Source organism: Pomacea canaliculata, linkage group LG9, assembly GCF_003073045.1.
Source record: "Pomacea canaliculata isolate SZHN2017 linkage group LG9, ASM307304v1, whole genome shotgun sequence".
Classification (NCBI taxonomy): Eukaryota; Metazoa; Mollusca; class Gastropoda; order Architaenioglossa; family Ampullariidae; genus Pomacea; species Pomacea canaliculata.
In genome coordinates, this window is record NC_037598.1 from 19,962,110 (window position 1) to 19,990,069 (window position 27,960).

General features: G+C 38.5%; 3 protein-coding genes across 7 annotated transcripts; all 3 read right to left on the reverse strand.

Annotated features, from left to right (window-relative positions):
* Nucleotides 1–116: 116 nt before the first annotated feature.
* LOC112572249 (tyrosine-protein kinase receptor UFO-like) lies at nt 117–2,875 on the reverse strand. Its single transcript, XM_025251827.1, has 4 exons — nt 2,817–2,875; nt 1,818–1,977; nt 966–1,048; nt 117–636 (listed from the first exon to the last, which is right to left on the reverse strand). The coding sequence occupies exons 1-4, from the start codon at nt 2,873–2,875 to the stop codon at nt 117–119; spliced, it is 822 nt and encodes a 273-aa protein (XP_025107612.1).
* LOC112571886 (macrophage-stimulating protein receptor-like) lies at nt 2,817–27,907 on the reverse strand. Of its 4 annotated transcripts, none has more exons than XM_025251237.1 (15): nt 26,358–27,907; nt 9,814–10,029; nt 9,154–9,309; nt 8,263–8,415; nt 7,779–7,894; nt 7,437–7,563; nt 6,942–7,114; nt 6,615–6,797; nt 6,234–6,339; nt 5,667–5,957; nt 5,015–5,257; nt 4,299–4,542; nt 3,705–3,842; nt 3,191–3,455; nt 2,817–2,926 (listed from the first exon to the last, which is right to left on the reverse strand). In XM_025251237.1, exons 1-14 carry the CDS (start codon nt 27,474–27,476, stop codon nt 3,283–3,285), a joined length of 3,438 nt encoding a protein of 1,145 aa, XP_025107022.1. In that variant the 5' UTR covers nt 27,477–27,907; the 3' UTR covers nt 2,817–2,926; nt 3,191–3,282. The 4 variants fall into 4 exon arrangements, with proteins under 4 accessions (XP_025107022.1, XP_025107023.1, XP_025107025.1 ...); XM_025251238.1 differs by having other exon boundaries at nt 5,667–5,959; nt 6,236–6,339; nt 9,814–10,026; nt 26,358–27,906; XM_025251240.1 differs by lacking the exon at nt 26,358–27,907 and adding an exon at nt 10,384–11,817 and having other exon boundaries at nt 5,667–5,959; nt 6,236–6,339; nt 9,814–10,026.
* Nucleotides 17,124–21,226, reverse strand: LOC112571887. Of its 2 annotated transcripts, XR_003100904.1 has the most exons (5): nt 20,972–21,226; nt 19,378–19,600; nt 17,892–18,459; nt 17,673–17,742; nt 17,124–17,151 (listed from the first exon to the last, which is right to left on the reverse strand). XR_003100904.1 is itself a non-coding variant. In XM_025251241.1 (2 exons), the coding sequence occupies exons 1-2, from the start codon at nt 21,206–21,208 to the stop codon at nt 19,352–19,354; spliced, it is 486 nt and encodes a 161-aa protein (XP_025107026.1). In that variant the 5' UTR covers nt 21,209–21,226; the 3' UTR covers nt 19,272–19,351. The 2 variants fall into 2 exon arrangements, 1 of the variants encoding a protein (XP_025107026.1); XM_025251241.1 differs by lacking the exons at nt 17,124–17,151; nt 17,673–17,742; nt 17,892–18,459 and having other exon boundaries at nt 19,272–19,600.
* Nucleotides 27,908–27,960: the final 53 nt, after the last annotated feature.

Below are 27,960 nucleotides of genomic sequence, written 5' to 3' on the forward strand. Positions count from 1 at the left end.
GTACACAAACTGAAGAATTAATACAAAATACTGCTGCGGATTCAAAAAGACTCAGATCGAAGGGATATTGAATATACTCCTTGCATCCACTGTAAAGAGATGGACGAAAAAACAGTTTACGTTTCTAACACGTAGTAACTCCCATCACTTCTTCGGACAGTTTTTCTTCCTGTTTTGGAAATATTTCTGAGTTCTATGGCAGGTTCAGAATGGGCTGCTTCTTCAGTTTCTGACTTTGAATCTTTCACACCTGCCTCACTTTGTTGTTTTGTCCCCTTCGGGCGAGGCGCGGGTTTGGGCGCAAGTTTTGGAGTGGGTCTCGGCCTCTCTTTCGCCATGTCTTTCACAATGTCAGCCATCATTTCGGCAGCTGGTTGGTCCTCGTTGTGTGGGCCATTCAACATTGGTACTGCACTGACGCTTTGTCTTCTCGCGGGTTGCAGGGTGGCCTCAAACAATAGGTCCATGCGGTAGCGTCGGCATTCTGGGAAGGTGATGAGTGTGGTGAGGTATATGGCGTCGGGAGATATAGGCTGATCTAGGGTCTTGGTCAGGCCCTGCAATTCGTTTTCCATCTCTTTGAAAGACGGGCGGTCGATAGGGTTCTCCTGCCAGCACCTGTCCATCAGCTCGTATCTTGAACAAACGCAAAGTTAAGTCAGCATTAGATGGTTCCTATCCCGAGTTTTAAAGGAGGAGTCTAGGACAGATACGATTTTTAAACCCCAACTATTTAGCATTAGGCTTTGAAAAATACTTTAGAATGCATGGGGCAGAAATGTGTCATGCGTTCTTGTTAGCGTAATTTATCTGGAAATAGGAAAATTTACGATCTGTTTTGATAATTTAAAGAGATGCAACAACTGATTGCCAGACAGAACAAAACAAATTAAAGGAGCCTTTGGCTTACAAAGCATCAGGGCAGAGAAGAGGTTGTTCCAGGCGGCGACCAGGCCATGAGGTACCTGAGTAGGTCCCATCCCTCCACACCAGGGTATGGGGTGGTTCCTCGCGTGGTCAACTCCCACAATACAATTCCCATTGACCACTGAAATTTTTATGAAGGCATCGTAGTAAAAAAAAAAAATTAACTTATTGTTTATTTCTCTCGCGTGATTTTTGTTGTGAGGTTTTCGTTCATTCGTGTTTCTTACGTTCACCTCCTCTGCTTGTTTTCCTCCGCTACCCAGTGCCCCCCACATCAGTTTGTTCATCAGTAGTTTCCTTCTATTTGCTCACCTGCCATTTTTCTTATTTTAATCTTCCTGTCTCCTATATGTCTTTATGTATACCTACCTACCTGTCTCCTAATGCTTGTCTGTCGGTAAGTCTATGTTTTAAGTCTCTATTTTCTCCAGTCTTCATTCTTTTGAGTGAGGTTAAAAAGGAAAAATGTTTATATTATAAGAGTTTAATTCATATAATATTTTGAATTATTATAATTTATTATTTAATTAATTAGTACTTAATGCGAGATGATGTTTATTCGCCTTATCTTCACGAAGGACAGTAAACATTTAATACAAACAATGTGGGGTGATGTTCAATCATTGTATCTCCATGTAAAAGTGCTATTATGCAGGCACACATTAGTTAAATCACTTTGACACCCTTGTTTTCCAATGACAAATCTTGGCAACTAACGTTTTCTCTCACGTCGAGGAAAATTTCACGACGCAGACACCAAAATCTAACATAAATAAATGTAGCAAATACACGTGTATATGCGACTTTTTCAGTCTTACTGGAATATAGACAAATAAGGTTTGGCAAATATACGTCAGTATTTTTTCACTCTTCAATTTTTCCCATCTTACCACATCAGACTTGGATGTGTATGTTCCCTTTTCTATCGACTCGATAGCCATCCATCGTATAGGCAACTTCTTCTTGTTGTCGCTGTGGTAGTAACCTTTCTCATAAATATCCCGGCACAGGCCGAAGTCGGCTACTTTAACCCGCAGCTCTCTGTCCAGCCTGAAAAAGCCAACATTATATAAATGTTTATTTCGTTGAGGCCTGAGAACAAATTTTGAAGGTAAGCATATAGCTTGCAAAACGGTATTTTCCTGTTTTTCAATTTACGATAAAACCCCTAATATCATCACATTCCTTTGATTTTTTTAAAACTGAAGAATGATCCCTCTTTCTAGAAATTTAAACTAAGTGGCTGCAAAAAAGTTCTTTTTATGTAATTCATATTTTAGAATGGGGTATATTATGTTTACGTCACTGTTAGAATATTTCCGAAAGTTTTTATTTGATTTTTGTAAAATTTTGTAGGTTTGTGTATTTTATAATAGATAGAACTTCAATCTGACCTGTAGATGCAGAGATTAATTGTGTACTTCTAAGTATATTTTAATTGATCAGTCTGAAAAGGGTTCTTTTTACTACAGAACATAGGCACAACCTATTTTCACAGTATGGTATTACTGTGCAGACGAGGCTGACGACCATTCACGTGCTGTAATTCATGTCGCGCTATATACCCTACCTCACTAAAATATGAATTGTATTAAAAACTGTTTTTCAGCCATCTAGTAATTTTTATAAAGAATGGATGGGCCGTGCTTCATCAGTTACACGTTTTGAAAGAATATGATGATATTAAAAAGTTTTACCATAAATTGAAAACACAGTAAAATATTGTCTTGCAAGTTATATGTTTGCCTTAAAAATCGTTGGAAAAACATCCCGAAGACAAAATAAGAGCTTTTAAAAACTAACATTTAAAATGCAAACATTACAAGAGCACATGGATGTGTCTGCCAGTCAAAAGTATCTTATTTTTGAAAGAAAAATGTGAAACTCACATGCAGTTCCTGGCCGCCAGATCCCGGTGAACAAACTTTAGTCCCGATAAGTAGTCCATACCACTCGCAATATCGCATGCAAATTGCATGATGTCACCGACTGACACCTTCTGTGAAACGGAAAAAGTCAGTTAACAGCAAGTAAGGCGACATGACGTTTAAAAATTTTAACACTGTTACCTACACTAGCATATTAACATAGGAAAGAATTAATTGTTGGCATACACAGAAAATCTTCTCTTGCAAGTCCGAAGCATATGTGTTCAAATGAAAACATAACATAAAGCCTTAGTAAATAAAAATCAAAACATTACTAAGAAAAGAGTGTTGAGAAAAAATTATAATATTATAAATAAAGGGTTTTTAATAATAACCGTGCTCTCGTTTTTAACGTAGGTCAAGAGGTCGCCACGCTCCATAAATGGCAAAACGACCAGAGGTAAGCCACGATCCCCTTCTGACAGCCCTAGGAGCCCAGGTGCTCGTGGTTGAAGTTCTTCATCAGCAGTGCCTCGTCAATGAAGCCCTGTAGGTCGATGGCGTGAGTCACTGGGTCCAAGAGGGTCTTGACTGCTACACGCAGAGGTTCCTCGTGATCTTTGCCGTGTAGCTCACCCTCCAAGACGCAGCCAAAGTTGCCTGTGATGAAATGAAAGGATGGAAGTAAACAGCTGCAATCGAGTCGCCTATTACCCCTTTCCCATCCAAAGTGACAGTGCTTAATTTTACAGCTGCTGGCTATATTGAGGTTCTTTATTTTTACGCCAGAGACGACACTCAACAGCAACAGGTCAGTGGCGCTTCCATGTTTTCAACGTTTGAAAAAAAACTGTTTCCCACATAGCCCGAGTCAAAAAAATCTTTCTAAAGAAATTGTTGTCAACTTACCATTACCAATAACTTTGCCGAGAGTAAGGTTTTTGCGTTGAATGAGCAGATTGGAATGATAAATGTCCTTCTCTTTTTTCTTGTCCTGCTGTGGGTTAAGAAGGTGTACCAGAGAAAGGTAGGTGTTTTCAGCACTTCCTGTCAAAAAACAGCAAGCATTGACCACTGAAGGATTAAGGGCTAACCCGTTCGCCCATCGAAAATGTCTCGAAATAGAGCATAAAGTATCACAAAATATATTCCGGTGGTATTTTAAGAGGCACGAGAAATATAATATGTGAAGAATACCGCGAAATACATGACCATAAGGACGCACAATGCATTCATAATTCACTAGAGGGCAATACCTCCATCTACAGTTGAGTTACATGAGTTTCTGAGTCCTGCTCAACACACAATCACCCGCTGTAACACTGTCCCAGTCCAGTTACCTCGCCTTAGGATACGACACAGCAAAAGGGTGTTAGCAAGAAATACGAACAAGCACTCGAAATAATTCATGAAGAGCAGAATATCTGTTTCAGCAAGATAGGTCAAGTGTTTAAAAAGCAAACGTACTTATCCCCATGCTTCTAATGTGGGGACATAACTCACCGACTGGTGAAGAGATGAAATTAGATGATGTTAAACTGTGCTGGGCTCGAAATGTCTCTTTAAACTTCCGTTTCTGGTACTTGACGTACATGACGCAGCACATGACCACGATGATCAGCAGGAGGACGCCACCCAGAGCTCCTCCGCCTACCATCAGCAGCAGGCTCAGATGGTTGTCCTTTCGGTTACTCATTTGAGTTAAGTTGACGCAGCCGACGTAGAATCTACGGTATTCAGTTATCACCTGAAAAATGGACACAAGGAAGGTGCACCGTTTGCCTAACATATAATACTACCTTCCCTTACAATATGTATGCACAGATTTGTTTCTGTATGGAAGTACTATTATCAAACTCCATTTTAATGAAATAGCGGTCGCTTATGAAGCCACAATAGTGACGAAAAAACAACAACAATAATAGTCTAATATCTATGACTGGCACTCGCGAAGAGTTAGTCAGCAAAAGGTTTAGGTCAAGATGTGCATGAACACGTGCTGCATGTTCGCATTTGTTGCATTTATCACTCCTTATTAAGTCATGTAACGTACGTACGTAATGAGAACCAAAGTTTAATACAGCGTCAACAGAGATAATAATCATTGAAGGACAGAGAAAATTTACACCTGTCAGCAAAAGCTAATAAACAACATGGAAACAAATTTAGAATTTGGAAAAAGGCTTTGCTAAAATGCTCAATTTGACAAGTCTTCTTACGTGAACTTCATATATTCCACTTTCCATATTTATTTTCCCACAAATGTTCTCTCCACAAACGCTTTGATCTGCTGTCGACACTGTCCTTTGGCTGCTGGAGTCTTCACATGTTGCCCCGCTTTTAAGAACTGGCGCGAGTGATGGAAAGTTGCATGTCCAAGTCGACGACGATTTCTCTGTCGTTGAGCACATTTGACCACCAACGTGGATAGTAAGCGTCGTGTTTACAGGTATGCCCCTGCTCTGGACGAATAAAGCCCCAACCAGGGGATAGAAATAATAAGGTACCAGTTTATGATTGAATTGTGACACGAAAAAGCAATACAACTTTATCATCAAATCAAGTAAAGCACCTACAAAGTAAGAAATTCATCGCAAAATATTTCAAAACTAATTAATTAGCAAATATGATGGAATATTATCAGTAGTAAAGGTAGTGTATATTTATTTTCAATAGAATGTGCAAAATGTACATGACATCAAAGCAGTATCAAAACACTCTGTTGTGTGCTGATAAAGACTTGCTTAGTTCAAAACAGACCTGTACATGGTAACAGTAGTGCTTCTTTCACAAAATGAGCTCAGCGCGAATAAGCCTTCATGTGTATTATTAATATGTGCATTGATGTGTATATTATTGAAAACAGCTCACCATGACTGTCAGCGGTGTTACTTGCTCTCCCATCGGTAGACACTTTTGGTTCTTTTGGTTCTGCAGGTCAGCTATGATGAACTGAGGGTCCGGTAATACGGACAAGGTCAGTGGAGTAGAGCCATTGAACACGACAGGTGCAAGTGTGAGGCCTACACGATCTTCCCTAAAGCTGAACCACATCTGAAGACTTTCGTTTGTCGAGGTTGGCGACGGAAAGACAGGTAAACAACATAGTACACACGTCTTATTCCAAGCTTCTGGACAAGGCTGGCAGGGATGCTGTGAAATCTGATACAGCGTCCAAAAATCTGTTTTAAGGTGTTACCATTTCTTCGATGTATATTGTAAATTTCAAATTTGTCCAGCTTAAGCTTCACTAGAGTTTAAATTCAATCCTACTGACTAAAGGCTCTGTCTTAAATAATATGTTATCCTGGCTTATTTCTTTTCTTGATGAACACGTCAGTGTTACACTGGAGATACTTTACAAATTAAAAGGTAGACTTCACATTTCACTGCAATATTTAAAATAAAATCTAGTCCACATTGGTTCAGCAATCCATACTCTTCCTGGTATTTTCCAGTCTCGTTTACAGGCAGGGAGAGGGCGAGATGGGGGGGTCCCGTTGTGTTAAGATCCGTGCCTTCCAGTGTCACTTGCGTTCCACCACTGTTACAGAAAAACGAAACATATTGTTGTGTACTTCTTTCACGACAAGTGTAACGGCACGGCTGTTTTTAAACATTGATTTTGTGCATGTCCAAGTTATAGTATATCCATGTCCAAGTTATAGTATATATAGTATAGTGTATCAACAGTTGCACAAACAGGAATCTGTGTATCCTTCTAATTTCTTACAGAGCATTTTGAACCTGGCTGATCTTTCTGACATATCTAAAATTATTGATGAATAATCGCTAATAGACAGGAATGAAGCTATTTACCTTGCAAAAGTAAACATTGGATAGACTTGAGTCAGTTCCGGGTCTGGATGACGACAGAAGGATTCTCCAGACCGCTGTTCAAGACGAGCATTATCTATTGTGAGAGTTATTCCATAACAATACACTCTTTTGTTATTTCCAGAGTGTGCACTTGTAGTGTTCAGCTCACATAAAATTGAAGTCCTGCACAAAAGCAATGTCATGTAATTGGTTGTGCTAGGAAAAGGATATGAAGTGATTTTTCAAAGAGAAAAAGAAAGAACAAATGAATAAATGAAAGAAATACCGAAGGAAAGAAAGAATCTAACAACACACAAAAGTTTTTACTTATTTCTTTCAAGGACGTTGCAAGTCAGATTGTCGCCGTTGATGATGTCTTTGTCTGGTGACAAAATGACGGCGACTCTTGACCCCGTGTCCAGATCCTGGCCATGAAGTCTCATTTGTCCACGTTCGGACATTATCATTCTTGGCGGCTCAAAGCCTTGAAATCGAGGAATCTAAACATTTGACAGGAATGGAAATTATCGTCATTGTCGTCATTATAAAAAATTATCTTGTAAATGTCATGAAATTGTGTCTGTTTGACTTATGATAACGGGGAGTTAATCAATCCAACTCATTATTTAAAATCATTTTAAAATTAAATGTAAGCAAATGCAAAATGTTGTTATAGTCATGCTAAACATAAAAGTAATAAAATTATTACATACTTTTATGACAACGACGATAATATCAGGGTAACGACAGCAGGACAGTAGGAAACAAAGGAAAACTGTTTAAATCATAGGTCTGCAAAAGTTTATAAACACAGGTACTTACTATGTACCGATAGCCAGTAGCTGAAATACGTGTTGGAGGGTTTGACCAAAGTGTGACCACTATATTGCAAACAGCTTCTGAGTCGTTTTTACTTGACGGAACTGTGCAGCTTAGTGAACTTTCGTTTCTGCAGAGTGAGACACTTATCGTAAAGTGGTTATTTACATCAACACTACCGTTTACAACAAAGACGATAAAATATTTCATTTTAATTTTGATAAGTCAGAGGGATGTTTGATGCTGCTGTTGACGACAGAGACAATGAGAATAAAGACCTTAATAACTTAGATAATAATGTGGACAACAAAGAGAAGAACAGGAAGAGGGACTTATGACTGGTACCTTATTTCACTGCATGGCTGACCACAGACTTCAATCGTCTTGTTGTCACTCAAAGATTCTGTAAAATTCAGGGACAGTACCGTGCCTCCTTTTGTAGGGCCTGACGTCGGCCAGAACTAGTTTGATGTTAAAAAAACACGTTCAAATGAAATCACTTTTAAGATAAAGAACCAATAGCTATTTATATTTAAAAATGAATTCAGCATTTGTCGAGAATCTACTGTTCTGCCTTGTATTTCGTACTAAAAAAAGTTAAATCGGATTATCAAATAGTAAATATGTTACTAGAGAAGTAAATAAAAGTAAAACAAACTTAAACTTTGCTTATGCACTTTTCCATAACTGTTTACTTAAGTGAGTTATAGCTGGGGAACATGAACAAATTTAAAATATTCTAAAAAATACGGCTTGCAAATTTTAGTGTAATAATGCTGGAACTTTACATTGCCTTTATTTGCAATTTTCTGGCGCTAAAACTACTAACATTTGCTATTCGAGCAGGACACATCTCGTTGAAGCAGTTCTTGCTCCGTAGCCCACATGTGGCATTGGACTGGCACCAGAAACAGCCTGTTGTTTGTAAACAATCTTCGCACGTTGCGATATTGATACAGTAATCCAGAGGGACTTTCACCACCTATTTTGAAGAACCAGAGACGAAACTGTGAATACAGGTACGTAAATAAAACGAAACTATGTACGATACATTTATGTGTGGTTGCCGTAAATTGTTCCACCGAGCTCTTGCGTTTGTGATAGTCTAATGCTTGCAAATCACGAACAGTTCTCCTTATTTTATAAAACCCTTTACACTCTCTAATTTTGCGGGTAAGACTCCGGGTATTTTGATAGCTCCTCTATGTTAGTTGCATCAATACAACTTAAAATTAATAAAGACAACACATTTTTTATTGACATTTATCAAAGGACAGGGAAATGTTGAGCTATTCCATCCAAATTAAAGAAAAATACATGGCTGTACCTGGACGGTACAGCAGTCTTTGTTGGTATTATGTCTCACCCAATACAAGGTTGATTAATGTGACCTCCTATAATGTTAAATTTTATTCACCGTAATATTCTGACACTCACCATTTTGATATTGATTTATTGATACATTTATATGGATTTTGGCAGTAGAGAATTCACACAAAATACTGTTGAACCGTTTTCTTTTGGCGTAATTTTTTTTTTATCTGACTAGATTTAATTTTTATATTTATAAATCTGAATGCATAAGCACTTTGAATAATTATTTAGCTGCGTTATTTTAATCGCAGAAACTAGAACATAAGATAAACTAGTAATGGACAGTGTACGAAATACATTTTGCACAGTTGGTTTCCAGACTGAGCCCAAAGATTCTATTTTTTACCTTGGTAGAAGACAAGAAGTAGAAGAACTCGTCAGTTATGGCGATATCGGCTTTTACTTGCCAGGTCAGACTGTCAGCAGGTGTCTCCGAGTACATCAGAGCTGGTCCTAAATAGGTGGTCTTGAAAGGTGCATCATGGCTCTTCGAACAGCGAAACTTGTAACAGATAAAGAAAAACTATATTTGATTAATTTTAAATTCCACGTCAAGACAATAGGTGGATAGGTGTATGCAAACAACGGCACATTAACGTCTGTTTGTCCATGTGTACTTTTTGTCCATCTGGTAACCTCTTATTGTCCTGTGTGTTTGTGTGTGTGCGAGAAAGAGTATGTATGTGTTTGTGTGAGAAAGAATGTGTGTATATATATGTGTGTGTGCGTGCGTATAAGAGAGAGAATGTGCATATGTGTGTGAGAAATAGTGTGTATGTGTGCGCACATTGGTCTGTAATCTATCTAATTTTTCTGTTTATGTTTGTCTGCCTAGTTAAATGTTTCCTACACATTAAATATACAGACCAATCGTGTTCTTATAAACAGTTAAATATATTCTAAGACAGATCAACACCCTCTCACACACAGCAGCAGCAGATGCACACCAAACACATGCCTATTGAAAATCGCTGATTAGCGTATGCAAGCATGCAAATTGTCATACAATGTGAAATCGTCCCGATGATAACAGCACATAGATGATCATGGTTTCGTCCAAACGCTGTGTCCCATTATCGTCGACGACTCGAGTGTGGGTGAAGACCGACACGACGGTCCCAGTGTCGTTGTCTCCAGGAATGAAGGTCGTGACAGCCAGTGGCTCATAATGAACTTGCCGCACTGTTATTTTATCTGTCCTGTTGCATTTGGCTTGTTGTTGCTACAACAGTGTTAGCAGTTTACAACAGTTAACAGCTTGTCAACGACAATTTTATTGTTACTAGAAACAACATAACATCATTGACATGATGACGATGACGACGATGATTATGACGATGATATGTCAAAAGGGCTAAAAAGAGACGAACATCTAACATAGACTGTAATCATCACCACCAGAAAATGATGATGATGATGATGATGATGACGATGAAAAGTAATCTGATAAACGAATGTAGAAAAAAAAGATTACATGGGGAAGACAACTTATTTCTTTAAAAAATACAGAAGCAGTCAGTAATACGTTTAAAAAGATTTTAAAAAGAAAACATGTGGCACAGACTATATGTATCACCTGATTTGATGCTTCGACACACTTGTTAGGTATGCCATCTATCCAGTCGGGATAGTCAAGTCCTCCCAAATCACACTGAAGTATCGCGACAGCAACAAAAGTTTCAAGATCTTCTGACGTTATAACTGCAATTCTGTAACCCAAGGTGACGTCAGCATGTCTCGCGCTGCTGTTGGAAGCAACTCCAAAGACGATGACGACGAGAGGTATTTCACCCAGTGTGCCATCTCCTACTTTACCCACAGTTGCTGCCAACACCCTGCTCTTATCTTCTTTTCCGTTATTGTTCTTTTTAAAGACTAGAGGAAGTTCGACATATGGATACAGAGACCGAGTACACACGGTTCCCAAACGGTTGACGAGTACATCACTGTGTTGGTTTGCTTGTTGTAATGTAATAAAATAACATGTATCATGGTAGCAAAACTTATCTATTACATAATATTGAAACTTTGTGTTGAACTTGTTCATCTGGAGTTGCCCTTCTTTTGTGGTGACATATCTCATGTAACGTTTCCCCTTTGTTGTAGATTTCTCTCACAGACAGTAAAGGCTTGGACCGACTGTTCTGGTCATTTGCACTGATGGTGTTCGGGGACACAACAACAAGTCTGCTAGTATCCGAGTTTGTGGTAGAGAACTGTTGGTCGAAATGAACAAAGGGTACTTCAGAATCGTCTACAACAATCCGGTATCCCACAAAACCATGCTGTTCACTTTGTTCTTTTTTAAAAGGCCGGTTTGTTTTGATATTTTTCAAATCCCTGAAGACACATTCACCTTTCTCACTGGAGGCACACACCAACAAACTGTGGAACTTAGGGTCGATCTCCAGAACCTTCACTGAATTGTTACACCTGCACGACTTGTTGGGGTCCAGAAGGATCGGTCTGCAGGAGAGTCAGCCCGCTGTTCAGATGGTACAAGACATTGTCACCTGCAACGTACACGTCCCCCGTCAGGTCGTCCACAACAATCAGGTCAACTTGGTCTCCAAAATCATAATGAGCTGCAGGCACAAGTGACAATTTTCCAGATCCTTTCCCCAAAGCTGAGAGCATCACCACCACGACCAATGATAACATCACAACATAACCATATATAAAGCCACCAGCCATACTGTGCACCAGAGCGTGGAGAAAATTTACTCTACAGATACGCGTACTAGAAAAGAATATATTACAAAGTTGTAGACATCTTTACGATTTTATGCAGTTATTCGTGACTCACGGCCTTTTCTGATTGTTGAAGTAGCTCAGACTTCGAAATACCACCACTTATAGACTGAGAGAGAAAACTGTAAGCTTATAGTAACGATATGAATTACTATGTAGTCATTGTTTTGATACGAACATTTTCTTCGGCAGTGATATAATTAAAAATGAACTACCGCTGGTTATAATAACAAACAAAAATACTGGTCCGTTGTTTTGCGCGTAAGCACGGACAATATTAAATAGTTTACTTGTGGAGCAAGGAATACTTGTAGCAGAAGATGGTCCGTGGATTGAGTGGCTATCAATCACAATCACATCGTTTTCCCAGACGAGTGCTGGATTATTCCGATCTGATCACATTCCCAAACACACGCGCACACGATCCTCACAGAACACATTTTCCCGCGTGAAAAAACCTTTGACATGTCGTGTGACGTAATCCAAACTGCGCTGCGGCGAAGAGTGGCCGACACAAACTTGACTCGGACTGTGCAGCACGAGAAAGAAGAACGTGACCCGCGCGTGGTGCGGCTGGCGGAGCCAGTAAGTGTCGGCACGCACAGGTTCCTCTCCAAATCCGGTGGCAGATCCGTCACTTGTGATGTAGGACATAGCTAGCAAGGCAGGCAGAGGAAGGAGAGAATAACGCGTTGTGAATCACAACAGTTGGCGCACTCGTTCCTTCTCGCGGCTGTGGCGCGATGATAGCCATTCCATTTCTGTGCGGTTGATAAGCAGTTTGAAGACAAAAAGTGTCGACAGTTAAACCTCTTATGTTCCTTAGTAATTATAAGCCTGCTTACGTATCCAGGCAATGGCGCCCATCCCGGCAAGCGTACAATACGGAGAATTCATTGTAGGCGGTGAAACAGGGTTAGGAGGAGTGGTGATGGTGGGGGAGGGGAACGAGGAGCGATTGTGACAAGGCCTTGAGTTTATCAAGCTTGTAAATTTATGTGTAGAGGATTCCGTATGTTTGTATTTTTGTTCCGTCTCCGCGCCTCTGTGTGTTAGTGTGCAGGGTATGTACACGTTTAAACCTTGTGGAGTAAGAGCTGGGGATGTGTAGTTACCCTTGTGAGTTGTCGCGAGTTATCGTGACACATCTCACAGCTAGCATTTTCTCCCAAACGACGGAGTGGCTTGTTTAGACCTAAAAATTACACAGAATCTCATCCACCCTATTAAATAAGTGATCCTCCCGAAGACCGATAAACACACCTGTGGTACTCAGGACGATCCTGCAGACAGAGGAAAATAAAATGAACAACCGGGGTCTTTCGTACAAGGTGCGACTTCAGTCACTGCGTGCAGCAGGATGTGCTGCAGCGTGGGAGTTGGCCCGCTGCACCACCAGACTGAAATGCCAGCCCAGCTACAAGAACGCGACGGAGAGAGAGAAAAAAAAAGGCGAGACCTCTAAAGTAAATGTGTCTCTCACATTTGTAGGAACTGCGAAAGTAGGAGTGGACAGGCCGGTCTTTTCACGGGTTTGGAGGAACTAAACCTCCCATTTCCTTCCCCTAACTTCTCGTGGGTTTCTGTGTCTGTTAGTTTTCGTGCGTGTGTGCTGCAAGTGTCAATGGAAATGTGCGCAGGCACGGATGGCAGCAGCGTTATCTCTTCAAGCCACTCCCAGTCGTGGCTGACGCACTAACGGAGTCTTCAGCATGGCTTGACATAATTAACGTGAGGTCAAGAGGCCGCAGGAAGCATGCAAGTGGCGAGCTGGTCCTCGAGGCATTCTCATGCCAGCCACCGCGGGGCGTAAAAGTTGTGGACAGAACTAACATCGGAGGTACCCACGAACCGGAAGATGCTTAGAGATGTAAACTCCGGTTAAATATCTGCAACCCTAGAAGTAACTAGCTTGAAAGTGGTGTTTAAACATAAATGTATGAACATTTAATTTTGTGTCTGATTTGTCAACGAAAGAAAATATGGTCGAAATAATGGACCAGAGGTACTTGACTACCTCATTAGTTGCAGTACCTCTGTTCATTAAGGAACCACCGGGGTCGTAACTATCGATACATCTAGTTATTCAGCAAACATTTGAGGTCTAACTTTTTTTTTTTTTTTTGTTTCTTTGAGTTCCCTTTTACATAGCTTTACCACTACGTCCATGGTAGATAAAGCTTAGGTTCGACTGCATGATAACTGTGAATACCAGGCACAAGCCCTAAGAAGAATCTTTCTACGTCAGTGGTTTCTTCCCCCCGTGTGCTGACCTATAGGTTATCTGCCGACCGTTTTTACCTCAAACAAAATTCGCTTTTAGTTCCGGTTCCAGGTGCATGAGTAGCAGTCCCCAGGCAGATATCTATCTTCATCAATGCACTTCCTTCATGTTTGCCATGGAGTCATCCTTTTGTCGACGCTCGTGTTCATGGTGTGGTTAATTGTCGGTTTGTTTGTTGTATTTCCTGTAAATACATCGAGCTCGACTTCAAACTGGGCAAATTAAATAATAATATTAATAATAATAATAAGGAGGAGGATTTCTGCACTACGTCTGATGTTGTGAAGTGCTGTCACAACTGCCTTGCAGCTGCAGCTGTACCAGTCACATGCTCACGACCTTTGCCCAGCCGTGACATCAGGAAGCCTGTCCTTATCATTGCTGCGCCAGATAGACTAGTGACACTTTCCTGTTCTCTCTATCTCAGTGCAGCTCATTCGTTTTCTTCTTTGTACCACCGTTTTATTATCTCCAAGCAGACGTATAGTTTTACAGGTTTTTATGTCTGAAGGAAGGCGGTATCATCAAACTCTCCTAGTTCTGCTGAGTCATTACTAAAAAAAAAAAAAAAAAAATGTTTTCACACAGAACGAGTTCTTTCTTATTTTGCAAAAGTTAATCGTATTTTCAATACGTCCATTTTTTGACGCTTTTCTTACTACATGTCTAGCCAGAGCCTAGTAGAAATACGACAAAGATTGAAAGAGAGGCTAAAATATGCCAATTAAGTTCTTTTTATTTATTTTTTTTTCATGCTTATCGTTTCGTGCTCTGTGAGTTCAGAAAATCAAATTTTTGTATATTTAACCATTTCAAATTACCTCACTAGTTTATTTCATTACTTTGACTTTTTACAATAGATGGTATTCAAAGTCCGAAGTTTTGTGGTACGAGAGTAGCATTCATTTTTCTGCATATTGAGGTAGAACAGTCGACAATCCAGGATGTCAAAAAGATTAGTTTGGTTCTGACGAAAGCTAAATTTTGACTTTGCCGTAGGACCTTTTTCATCGACATTATTATTCGACGAAGGAAAAGCTGTTATACTTAAAGTTGGGACATCAAAACTCACTTCCGAGGCTGAACGTTACAATTTAAATTTGTTTGAAGATCAACTTGCTAGTAATGAGTGGCTTGTGCAAATGCCGGATGTCCTCTTGCGGTTTTACATCACCGCAAACGCCTAATAAGAACTTCCATTCTTGCTAGCGAAAATCAGCTTGTGAACTTTTGTTAATTTCTTTCTTTTTATTCATTCGTTGATCCTTTGGCAAAATATCTCACGACAAAAGTGACAATTTGAAAATCAAAGTGTAGACTTTGGCCCTTCACTTATCGAGGCACGTCAAGAAATAAGGAATAAATAGTTCCATCTTCGTTCACTCTATCTCTTGTTTCCTAAAGTTCTCATAATTTGTCTACTAGAGTTTGATTTTGCGGTAAAAAGCTTGGATATTTTATTAGGCGCGTTCAGCCAGGAAACTTGTTATAATGATGTCCGGCTTGTTTCCTTCAGCAAACCGCATGCATAGTACTGGTTAAACAGATGATCTAAAGTTTGGAAGATATAAACTTGTTACCCCTTCTCCCACATACGTAATGATGTTTATGAACCGGTTGTTTTTAGATAATTGCATGTGTTTAATTAATGTCTGCCACTAATTTTAAATGACCAGATCATATTACACATGTGTTTTGAATAAGGTAAATTGATTGATTAGTCGTGTCTGTCTTTTTTCTTTCCTTCTTTATAACTCATTCTTTTGTTATTTGCTCTTATTTCTTTTTATACTTTTTTTAGTAAACAATTAATACCGATGTATAAAAGAGTACTAGCGAAGGTATCCATCTTTTTCCAGGTTGACTCCCACATTTTTTCCAACCGTAATTTTGTTGTCAAATTTTGATAAACTCTTTTATTTTAGTCAAACATAATTAACTCAGTACTTGACATTACGTTTGATACCCCTTCCCTTACAGGCTGAAGTTGACAAATCATTTTTGCTTACTTATTTTCCTCTCTTTTTTCTTTCTGTCTGTCTTTCCCTCTTGTGGACTCACACACCATTGTGCTTGAACATATCAGGAACAATCTAGAAACAGCCGCTTGTTACAGTTCATATATGTTCATATATACACATATAATGAAAATGACATAATTTACACACTCCTGCCCCAGTAAACTCTAGAACTGTCGGAAGACCAGAACAAAGAGCACAGGAGGAAAGAACAGTTTGCAGCAAACACCGAGGACCTGCCAGGCACCACGAGTGTATCTTTCTGTCACTCGCACTCTCCCTCCTGGTGTACCTTCTGAAATGATGTCGTTGTATAAAAACAATTCACTATGAGGTAACTTTTTTCGTTTGGAGCCACGAGCAGCACCTTTCATAACGGTAAATATTAAAGTAAAACACACACACACAAGCCTTATTTTTATAGGAATATGCGTTTATTGTCTGAGAAATTCTTGAACAGCAGTTAACGGTTTTAGATGTGTTACTCGGTCTAGCGGGCACGTGCAGGCTGGAAACCTTAATGAGACGTTTCCTATATGTCCACTTAAGTTTAGTGAGGGGAGAATTCTAAACATCAAGCCGGATATGATAATCACTCTGAAGATCTTCGCTTTCCGGCGACTATGTACAGCTTTTCACGGAAAACGCAATGAGTGACACAAAGTTTTGAATTGATGTACACAGAAGATAGAGATTTTCCTCCCCTTTCCTGCCATCTCCCCCCAAAATTACAGAAAACAAAAGCAAATGATCCCCTACCTCCAGAAAACATAGGCTGTGATAAAGTCTTTAAAATGAAAATACTCGGATTTTCATCTCTGGCTTCATTTGATAGCAAATTGATACTCTGACCTGCTGAAGGTCAGGCAGTGAGTGACTGATGTCACATACACCAACTGTAGTGCAAATGTACACAGACTGCTGTTTAATTAGCTGTGAATGTATGCTTTGAGTATTTTTGACATCCATCAAACTTCGAACCCTAACGTTTCAAAAGACATGTCTTCTCGTCCTCACTTGCTTTATGTCCACGATCATTCTATTAAGAAAAGAGCGAGGGATGCTGTTTGTGATGACAGAACTGTTTGTGATTGATTGTTTATGAATCGTAGCTTCTTGTATGCGTTTCCCTGTATTGGATGATTGTCTACACATTAAACCCACGGATGAGAATCCGCGAAGTCTTGTGAAGTTCCATGTTGGTCATACCAGACACAAACTAGTTTGTAGCTTTGATATTTGACATTAGAAAGCTTTCTTTTCGTATAGGATTTGTGAGGCTTTACTCAATCTGTGGATTAGAAAACAAGAAGGAAATGGGTGAGTGTAGAATTATTGGTATACAAATGTACTAACAAGTTAAAGCAACGAACGACAGAACAATGCGGTTAATACTTAATATTTTTAAATGCACATTTTAAAGTTTGACCTCAAACATCTTCCGCATTCAGTCTTTAGTAAATGTTATTTACTTTTAGGGAACAAGTCCATACAAAGTGGATTTCCGTGTGGTTTACTTTCGATTAAAGTATTATTAAGTTTTTCATATGAGGGAGAAATTCTAACAAGAAAGGGAGATAAATCCTCATAAATAAATAAAAATAAATCCTGATAAATCCTTTTTGTAAAGCCCTTTGAGCCTGCCTTTGATGGGGGTGTAAAGTGTTATATAAATCAACATAATAATAATAATAATAATAATAATAATAATATAATAATAATAATATAATAATAATAATAATAATAATAATAATAATAATAATAATAATAATAATAATAATAATAATAATAATAATAATAATAATTGTATACCAATACTATAGGTTCTGCTAAACTTGTCTCTCCGTAGTCCTTTGACAGGTTTGATCAAGGCTAGATACAGCTAGAAACATAAAGCAAAGTTTTCTTTGTTTTGTTGTTGTTGTTTTTTGTTTGTTTTATATGCATCAATCAATATTTTCTCATTGCTCTACATGCTGAGAGTAACATATCGGAGTAGTAAGAAGCATTTTTACTCATCCTGTTACTCACCTTGTGTCCAAGAGCTCATGTAGCTGAGTGTAGAATTTCTTCACATAGTTTTCAGCTGCTTACCAGCATTTCTAACTTCAGTCATGACTGAAAAAAACTGACTGGAAACCATGGTATAAACAAGTACTTAAATGACTAGATACATAATAGCTTGAAATGTGATTAAAAACATATACTGAAGCTGAGAAGAATTTTGACCTCGAAGCCTAATTTATTTTAGACCGAAAAGAAAAAGCAGTTAAAACTAACGAGTATTTTAGAAAGTAATTTAGAGGTGCTGAAAAAAGTGAGTGGGAAAGAATTTCAAAGAAAAGACTGAGAAAAGGAAACAAAAGTATTACATAACAGTGATGCCAGGCTTACTAAAACTTGTCACAATAAATATGATAACACTGTCATATATCAATATATTGCCTGTCAGGGGTATTTTCAATCTGAGTGCCAGGGCTGAGCTGTTTGTCAGTGACACTGCCATGTTGACTGTCACAGACGCAGCCTCTGTGACTACCAGTCAACAAGTGACATCTGTGCCTCTGTCCACTTCAGTTCTCGGGAGCTCATAATCCAGCTGAGGGTGACAAAGAAGCATGGATGCAATTTAAGATGTAGATATTTGTTAGCTTTTGGTACCACAGCTAAATTAGTAAATGACTCAGACGGTAAGTAAAATCCAGTTTAATGTTTTTTGGTTGAAGTTCATGTGTATGTGTGAGAGGGTATAGGTGTGCGTGCGTGTTAAATGTCTTTTTATGGGTGTGTATGTTATATATATAGACATTATGTTATGTTGACATGTATAAATTATTTTGTGAGAAAAAGAAAATTTTCTGTCCTGGATTATGCCTATTACAGACAATAAAGATTGATTGATTGATTGCTAGATTGATTATTCTATATTTAAATATCATGATCTACATCCGCTAGCTGTAGCCTCTAATTTTTGTTATTATAATACTGCGGAATGCACGAACACAATTTTTCTGTAAATGGATGCTTTCTCTTATCACAGATCTTAACATAAATTGAAAACTCATTGCTTTGAAATAGAAGTGTTTTGAGTTTCTAATCAGCCAGGTATTCCGTCACAAATGACTATCCCTGCCTAGTTCGTACCGTCGAAAAATATTTTCTAATATTCATTTTCGTTACTTCTTTATTCTTCATAGTTCTTCGAAGTGATGTAAACATACTCACCAGGAATTAAAAGTACTCTTGAAGATATGTCGACTCCATGAAAGCAGTCACAAAGATGTAGAATTTCTCGGGTACATTTATCGCAAAGCGTGCGGTCTTCGTCTTCAGGTTCACGAGATACACTAGACATGCGAGGGGCAGCAAAAAATAATATGCGCGATCTTTTAATAAATTGAGATGAACAGGGCCCTGCTCCCCTTGAGATGTAAACGATTTTCACGAGTTTCTGTAAACGAGCTGCTTACTTTCCAACCGTTTGCAGGTGACTATGCATTGTGGGTGCGGAACTTACCTACGCGCTGAGCGTCGAGTCGTTTCCGCAGTTGCTTTTTCTTGAACCTGACATACACCAAGCAGAGGATGATGGTGAGTACGGGAGCGGCCACGCTGCCTGCGATCCTGCCAAACTCTTCATTCAACCAGGAGAAATTTAAAAATGTGTCTTTCGCATTCCTGTTTCCTATCCTGGTCTGGTTGATGCACCCAACGTAAAATCTCCGGTATTCTGTGACCACCTGAAAACCGTCAGCACTCGTGTACACCTGTACATATTTCTACATACCTGAAACTTCTACATAATGCTTACACGTTGTAAGCTCGGTTCTCAAAATCCGTTTAATAGTTGTATAATAGCTACATCTTTTACAGTTATTTTTGCAAACATCATACGGATTCGAGGAGAGTCTTTACCATCAAAAGTTAACACTGACAAATGAACTATTCTGAAAAATATGATATTTAGAAAGTACATGTGGGTATTTAACCTGTATGTTAAAAGCAGAATGTTATGCTACTTATTCAGATAAACTGATGTAAATAAACAAAACAAATTGTCAAGAATCCTGAATAAAATGTCATTTTAGATTTTTTGTATGAAAAGAAAGGTCAGATTTTCTTTGTACTGATAATTTCCGCTTCAAGGCTAATAAAATGTAAGTACATTTCAGATGTGATTGCATGATCAACATTTTAAAACTAGCTTGCAAAGTTAGAACGAAAGAAATTTACTCGAGTTACAGAATATTAAAATATCATTTACTGTACAATACTATTTGAAAACCTTAGCTTTGTCTGTTATCTCCCTTTATGACAATTTTCGCATTTTGCAAAACAACTTTCCGAATAATAGAGGGAAAAAAGAAATTATTCCGATACATGTAAGAAAATATTGATTCTGGGATATAGAAGATTTAGGAAACGAATTTTATTATTTCTTTTAATGTATCAAATTTATTATTGAATGTACAAATGCTATACCCCTAATATTAAAAATGCCAATGTTTCAAAATCATTTCTCTAAACCAAAATAAAAAGTAATTATCCAGACTAGGAAACTTCATTTCACTGAAACTGAAAGGATGATGCTGGTGGCTGAGATTTGGAAAAATACATAAACAATGCGAGAGAGAAAGAACGAGAGAGAGAGTGAGAGAAAAAAATGTCTGAATATTTGAGATCGTATTGTGCTATTCATGCAATTCTTATTATTCTCAATACCTCTATGAGCTGGAGAATAGAATAAATAATATTTATTCTTGACTCTTGAAATACAAGCAAACAGGACTGTGAGGAAAGGCAACTTTCATCAGCGGATTATTTTCAAAAGACCTTTTTTCACCTGAACTGGAAAGATTCCAGAATCCAAATTTGTTTTCTCATAAATGTTCTCTCCACAAACACTTTGATCTGCTATCGACACTGCCCCCTGGCTAACCCCGACGTACGTAATGAGAACCAAAGTTTAACACAGCGTCAACAGAGATAATAAACATCGAAGGACAGAGAAAATTTACACCTGTCAGCAAAAGCTAATAAACAATATGGAAACAAATTTAGAATTTGGAAAAAGGCTTTGCTAAAATGCTCAATTTGACAAGTCTTCTTACGTGAACTTCATATATTCCATGATTCATATTTATTTTCCCACAAAAGTTCTCTCCACAAACGCTTTGATCTGCTGTCGACACTGTCCTTTGGCTGCTGGAGTCTTCACATGTAGCACCGCTTTTCTGAAGAACTGGCGCGAGTGATGGAAAGTCGCATGTCCAGGTGAAGGATGATTTCTCTGTCGTTGAGCACATTCGACCACCAACGTGGATAGTAAGTGTCGTGTTCACAGGCATGCCCCTGCTCTGGACGAATAAAACCCGCCAGGGGGATAGAAATAGTAAGGTACCGATTTATGACCGATTTATTATAAGACGATTAATATGTCAGTTCTTTTTAGTGAAATTTATAAAATAAAACACCTACACAAAAAAAAATTCAGTGTAAAATAGCTTTAAAAAATCTGAAAAAATATTACCAGTAATACATGTAGTTTTTATTATTGCCATAATAACAAAGCAATTTTACTTTCAATGGGCATGACGATCAAGTAAAAGTATCCATATAGACATTATATAAACGTAGTATCAAGACACTTTGTTGTGTGCTGATAAAGACTGGTGTGATGACATTAGTTCAAACAGTTATCTGACAGTGTGTCTTTCGCCGAATGTGATATAAGCGGAGTATTTCTGTGTGTGTATCACTGAAAACAGCTCACCATGACGTCAGCGGTGTGACTTGCTCTCCCATCGGTAGACACTTTTGGTTATGAAGGTCAGCTATGACGAACTGAGGGTTAGGTAATACGGACAAGGTCAGTGGAGTAGAGCCATTTAACACGACAGGTGCAAGTGTGAGGCCTACACGATCTTCCCTAAAGCTGAACCACATCTGAAGACTTTTGTTTGTCGAGGTAGGCGACGGAAAGACAGGTAAACAACATAGTAAACACGTCTTATTCCAAGCCCCCGGACAAGGCTGGCAGGGATGCTGTGAAATCTGTTACAGAGATATATAGAGCAAAGGTTACTACAAACTAGGTACTTCAAACATTCTTTTGGGGAATATCTGACCATATTTTTGCTTGATTTTAACCAGAAATATTTCATCAACATATCCATGAAAACTGATGAAATTCATTGAAAGATATCAAGCTGTGCACTTCCATACAATGTTATTTATGTAATAAAAAAACTCCTTAGTTGGATCTCTCACAGTCAACTCACGCTGCGGACCACACTGGGCATGGTTTTATTTTAGTGACGGGAAGGTGGGGAGCTTCATTCGCACGCTTTGAAGATCGCACATGAAAACTGAATACTATAAAACTGTAGTGAGATCAATGAGGGACATCGTGTTGTTTTCTCTTTTCCCACAAATGTAGTTAATCTGCCTACTATAACCCCCCCCAAAAAAAAAAAAAAAAAAAAAAAAAGAAATTCTTGTACGAAATTTAAGATTTAAGACTATTCTTAAAAGATCGGTAAATATAGTTCATTTACTATTCTATACTACTTATTTCAATCGTGGAGTTTATAAACCTTTACGAGAGTTCAGATGCAACGCATTTAGTAACGAAAAGGCGATGTCCTTAGTACATATGTTATAGCTGCTTATTTCTGTTCGTAATGAGCACAAAATAGTATTACACTGGACACAATTAAAAAGTAAAAGGTAGACTTCACATTCTACTGCCATGTTTAAAGGAAAAGCTGGTTCACACTAGTTCAGCAATACATACTTTCTCCTGGTATTCTCCAGTCTCGTCTACAGGCAGGGAAATGGCGAGATGGGGGAATCCCGTTGTGTTAAGATCCGTGCCTTCCAGTCTCAATTGCGTTCCACCACTGTTACAAAAAAAAAAAAAAAAAAAAAATACCCAACTAAACATAATGTTGTGTACTTCCTTCATGACAACTTGTAACGACACGGCTATTCTTTATACATTGGTTCTGTGTGTGTCTAAGTAATAGTACAGTTACTATCAACAGTTGCACAAACAGGAATCTGTGTATTCATCTAATTCCTTAGAGTGTATTTTGAACCTGGATGATATTTCTGACAATCTAAAATTATTGACACATAATCGCTGACAGACAGGAATGAAACTAGTTACCTTGCAAAGGTAAACATTGGATAAACCTGAGTCAGTTCCGGGTCTGGATGACGACAGAAGGATTCTGCAGACCGCTGTTCAAGACGAGCATTATCTATTGTGAGAGTTATTCCATAACAATACACTCTTTTGTTATTTCCAGAGTGTGCCCGTGTGGAGTCCAGCTCACATAAAAGTGAAGTTCTGCACAAAAGCATTATCATGTAGTTGGTCGTGGTCGGAAAAGGAAATGATGTGATTTTTCAAAGACAAAAAGAAAGAAATAATGAATAAATGAAAGAAATAACGAAGGAAAGAAATAATTTAAAAACACACAAAAGTTTTTACTTATTTCTTTGAAGCACGTTGCAAGTCAGATTGTCGCGGTTGACGATGTCTTTGTCTGGTGACAAAATGACGGCGACTCTTGACCCCGTGTCCAGATTCTGGCCATGAAGTCTCATTTGTCCCCGTTCGGACATTATCATTCCTGACGGCTCAAAGCCTTGAAATCCAGGAATCTAAACATTCGACAGGCATAGTAATTATCATCATTGTCGTCATTATAAAGAAACTATCTTGTAAATGTCATGAAATTGTGTAGAGTTTGACTTGTGATAAGGGGGAGTTAATCACCTCATCCTTATTTAAAATCATTTTAAAATTCAATCTAAGTAAATTCCAAATATTGTTATAGTCATTCTAAACATAAAAATAATAAAATTATTACTATTACTTTTAAATCATAGGTCTGTAAAGGTTTATAAACACAGGTACTTACTATGGACCGATAGCCAGTAGCTGAAATACGTGTTGGAGGGTTTGACCAAAGTGTGACCACTATATTGCAAACAGCCTCTGAGTCGTTTTTACTTGACGGAACTGTGCAGCTTAGTGAACTTTCGGTTCTGCAGAGTGAGACACTTATTGTAAAGTGTTTATTTATATCAACACAACCGTTTACAAAAAAGACAATAAAATATTTAATTTTAATTTTGATAAGTTAGCATCCCGCTAACACGTTTGATGCTGCTGTTAAGGATAGCGACGGCAATGAAAATAAAGACCTTAATAACAGAGACAACGATGAGGACAACAGCAGAGAAGAACAAATAGAGGGACTTATGATCTACTGACTGTTTCCTGATTTCACTGCATGGCTGACCACAGACTTCAATCTTCCTTTTGTCACTCAAAGATTCTGTAAAATTCAGGGACAGTAGCGTGCCTCCTTTTGTAGGGCCTGACGTCGGCCAGAACTAGTTAAAAAAAAACAAACTTCAAATCAAGTCACTTTAAATCATAAAGAAGTAATAGCTAGCTAGCTTATAATAAAAAAAAATTCAGCATCTACCGAGAATCTGCTGCTCTGCATTTCGTATTAACAGAAGTTAAGTCGAATGAGCAAATAGTAAATATGTTACTAAAGAAGTAAACAAAAGTAAAACGAACTCATACCTCACTTATGCACTTTCTCAGAACTGTTTACTAAAGTGAGTTATAGCAGGCAAACATAAACAAATTTCATATATATTAAAGAACAAGGCTTGCAAATTATATTGTAATTAAGGCTGGAATTTATTAAACGCATTCATTTATGTTCATAACAAAAACTTACTGAGGACTTTACATTATCTTTTTTAAAAATTTTTCTGGAGCTTAAGATACTAAAAAATACATTTGTTATTCGAGCAGGATACATCTCGTTGAAGCAGTTCTTGCTCCGTAGCCCACATGTCTCATTTGACTGGCACCAGAAACAGCCTTTTGTGTTTAAACAATCTTCGCACGTCCAGATATTGAAACAGTAATCCAGGGGGACTTTCATCACCTATTTTGAAGAATCAGAGACGAAATTGTGAATACAGGTACATAAATAAGACGAAACTATGGGTGATACATTCATGTGTGGTAGCTGTATATTGTTTCACCGAGCTCTTGTGTTTACCCTTATTATACCTCTTTTCTATTAAACTGCCACTTATCATGGTGGGCGTCTAATATTCTTACGCGGTGATTTTGTGTGTGTGTGTTTTATCTGACTGGATTTCATTTCATATCTATACATCTAAGTGCCTTAGTACTCTGATTTTAAATTCAACTGTGTCATATCAGTCACAAAAACGAGAACCTAAAATAAATTAGTAATGGACAGTGTAAGAAATACATTTGCACAGTTTGTTTCCAGACTGAGCCCAAAGATTCTATTCTTTACCTTTGTAGAAGACAAGAAGTAGAAGAACTCGTCAGTTATGGCGATATCAGCTTTTACTTGCCAGGTCCGACTGTCAGCAGGTGTTTCCGAGTACATCAGAGCTTGTCCTATATAGGTGGTCTTGAAAGGTGCATCATGGCTCTTCGAACAGCGGAACTTGTAACAGATAAAGAAAAACTATATTTGATTAATTTTAAATTCCACAATAAGATGATAGGTGTATGCGAAGCAACGGCATATTAACGTCTGTCTGTCCATCTATGTGTACTTGTTATCTATCTGGTAGAATCTCATTGACCGTGTGTGTGTGTGAATACACAGACCCACGCGTGTTCTTATAAACAGTTAAAAAGATTTTAATACAGATCAACACCCACACAAACACAATAGTAATTGCAAACCAAATATATGCCTAATGAACCAAAAATCGCTAATTAGCATATGTAAGCATGTAAATTGTCATACAATGTGAACTCGTCCCGAAGATAACAGCACATAGATGATCATGGTTTCGTCCAAACGCTGTGTCCCATTATCGTCGACGACTCGAGTGTGGGTGAAGACCGACACGACGGTCCCAGCGTCGTTGTCTCCAGGAATGAAGGTCGTGACAGCCAGTGGCTCATAATGAACTTGCCGCACTGTTACTTTATCTGTTCTGTTGCATTTCGCTTGTTGCTACAACAGTGGTAACAGTTTACAACAGTTAACAGTTTGTCAACGACACTTTTATTGTTACTAGAAACAACATAACATCATTCACCAAGAAACAACTATTGCTTCTGCTGTTTCTGCTGCTGCTGCTGCTGCTGCTGCTGCTGCTGCTGATGATGATAATTATTATGATATCGACGAAGATGACAATGGCGAGAATGCGTTAAAAGGCTACAAAGATTAAAACAAGTGACGTAGACTAGAATCATTACCTGCTGTTGCTAATTGTAACAGTAGATACTTGTGCCATCATATTCAGTCGGATGGTGATGATGAAGAAAATGAACAGGAAAAAGGAAGAGAAGGACGAGGAAAACTTACACAATATACCGATTTAAAAAGTACACGTGATTTAAAAATAACAGCTTTAAAAAGGCTTAAAAAAAGAAGAACATGTGGCACAGACTATAAGTATCACCTGATTTGATGCTTCGACACACTTGTTAGGTGTGCCATCTATCCAGTCGGGATAGTCAAGTCCTCCCAAATCACACTGAAACATCGCGACAGCAACAAAATTTTCAAGTTCTTCTAACGTTATAACTGTAATGCTGTAGCCCAAGGTGACGTCAGCATGTCTCGCGCTGCTGTTGGAAGCAACTCCAAAGACGATGACGACGAGAGGTATTTCACCCAGTGGGCCATCTCCTACTTTACCCACAGTTGCTGCCAGCACCCTGCTCTTATCTCCTTTCTCGTTATTATTCTTTTTAAAGACTAGAGGTTGTTCTACATATGGATACAGAGACCGAGTACACACGGTTGCCAAACGGTTGACGAGTACATCACTGCTTTGGTTTGCTTGTTGCAATGTAATAAAATAACATGTACCATTGAAGCAAAACTTATCTATTACGTAATATTGAAACCTTATGTTGAACTTGTTCATCTGGAGTTGTCCTTCTTTTGTGGTGACATATCTCATGTACAGCGTTTCTCCTTCGTTGTATATTTCTCTCACAGACAGTAAAGGCTTGGACCGACTGTTCTTGTCATTGGCACTGATGGTGTTCGGGGACACAACAACAAGTCTGCTAGTATTTGAGATTGCGGTGGAAAATTGTTGGTCGAAATGAACAAAGGGTACTTCAGAATCGTCTACAACTATCCGGTATCCCACAAAGCCATGCTGTTCACTTTGTTCTTTGTTAAAAGTCCGGTTTGTTGTGATATTTTTCAAATCCTTGATGACACATTCACCTTTCTCACTGGAGGCACACACCAACAAACCGCGAAACTTAGGCTCGATCTCCAGAACTTTCACAGAATTGTTACACCTGCATGGTTTGTTGGGGTCCAGAATGTTCATCTGCAGGAGAGTCAGCTCGCTGTTCAGGTGGTACAAGACATTGTCACCTGCAACGTACACGTCCCCCGTCAGGTCGTCCACAACAATACGGTCGACTTGGTCTCTAAAATCATAACGAGCTGCAGGCACAACTGATAATTTTCCAGATCCTTTTCCCAAAGCTGAGAGCATCACCACTACGACCAATGATAACATCACAACATAACCATATATGAAGCCACCAGCCATACTGTGCACCAGGGAGTGGAGAAAATTTACTCCGTTTGCTCTCCAAAATCCTCATGAGCTGAATCCACTTTAAACTTGCCTTCTCCCTTAACCATTGATGGTGTCTTTGTCACCTTGACGGCTGTTAATAAAATAGAACAACGTGAGAACAGAAGAGTCACGTGTGATGTTGGAGTCTGATAAGCAGTGAACCATCTGTTATATGCACAGCTTTGCTTTGCAGAAAAATGAAGAAGAGGAGGCGAATTCCACTGTTCAAAAAGTCCTATAAAACGCCCTTAGAGTCAACGAACACTTATGAAACGAATAAACAGGAAGCAAGTTTTGAAGTGGAAGCAAAAGTCGTTGGAGGCAGTTATGACGACTGTGTAGCCATCAGTAACTCACATAGTACATCTCTTGTGTAGACCAGTTGTAACACATCTCATAAGGCGAATAAACCCCTCATTCTTTCATTTCGGAGCTCACATAAATAATTATAATT

Coding starts and splice junctions, on each gene's coding strand:
- LOC112572249 (XM_025251827.1), bottom strand. CDS start 2,875: ATGGACTACTTATCGGGACTAAAGTTTGTTCACCGGGATCTGGCGGCC. Junction 1,978..2,816: donor CTGGCGGCCAGGAACTGCAT/GTGAGTTTCACA, acceptor TGGCTTTTTCAG/GCTGGACAGAGAGCTGCGGG. Junction 1,049..1,817: donor ACACATCCAAGTCTGATGTG/GTAAGATGGGAA, acceptor TAAAAATTTCAG/TGGTCAATGGGAATTGTATT.
- LOC112571886 (XM_025251237.1), bottom strand. CDS start 27,476: ATGGCTGGTGGCTTCATATATGGTTATGTTGTGATGTTATCATTGGTC. Junction 5,258..5,666: donor TAACACCGCTGACAGTCATG/GTGAGCTGTTTT, acceptor TTATTCGTCCAG/AGCAGGGGCATACCTGTAAA. Junction 3,456..3,704: donor CGGCAAAGTTATTGGTAATG/GTAAGTTGACAA, acceptor ATTTCATCACAG/GCAACTTTGGCTGCGTCTTG.
- LOC112571887 (XM_025251241.1), bottom strand. CDS start 21,208: ATGCCTGTGAACACGACACTTACTATCCACGTTGGTGGTCGAATGTGC. Junction 19,601..20,971: donor ATGGAATATATGAAGTTCAC/GTAAGAAGACTT, acceptor GACGGTTTTCAG/GTGGTCACAGAATACCGGAG.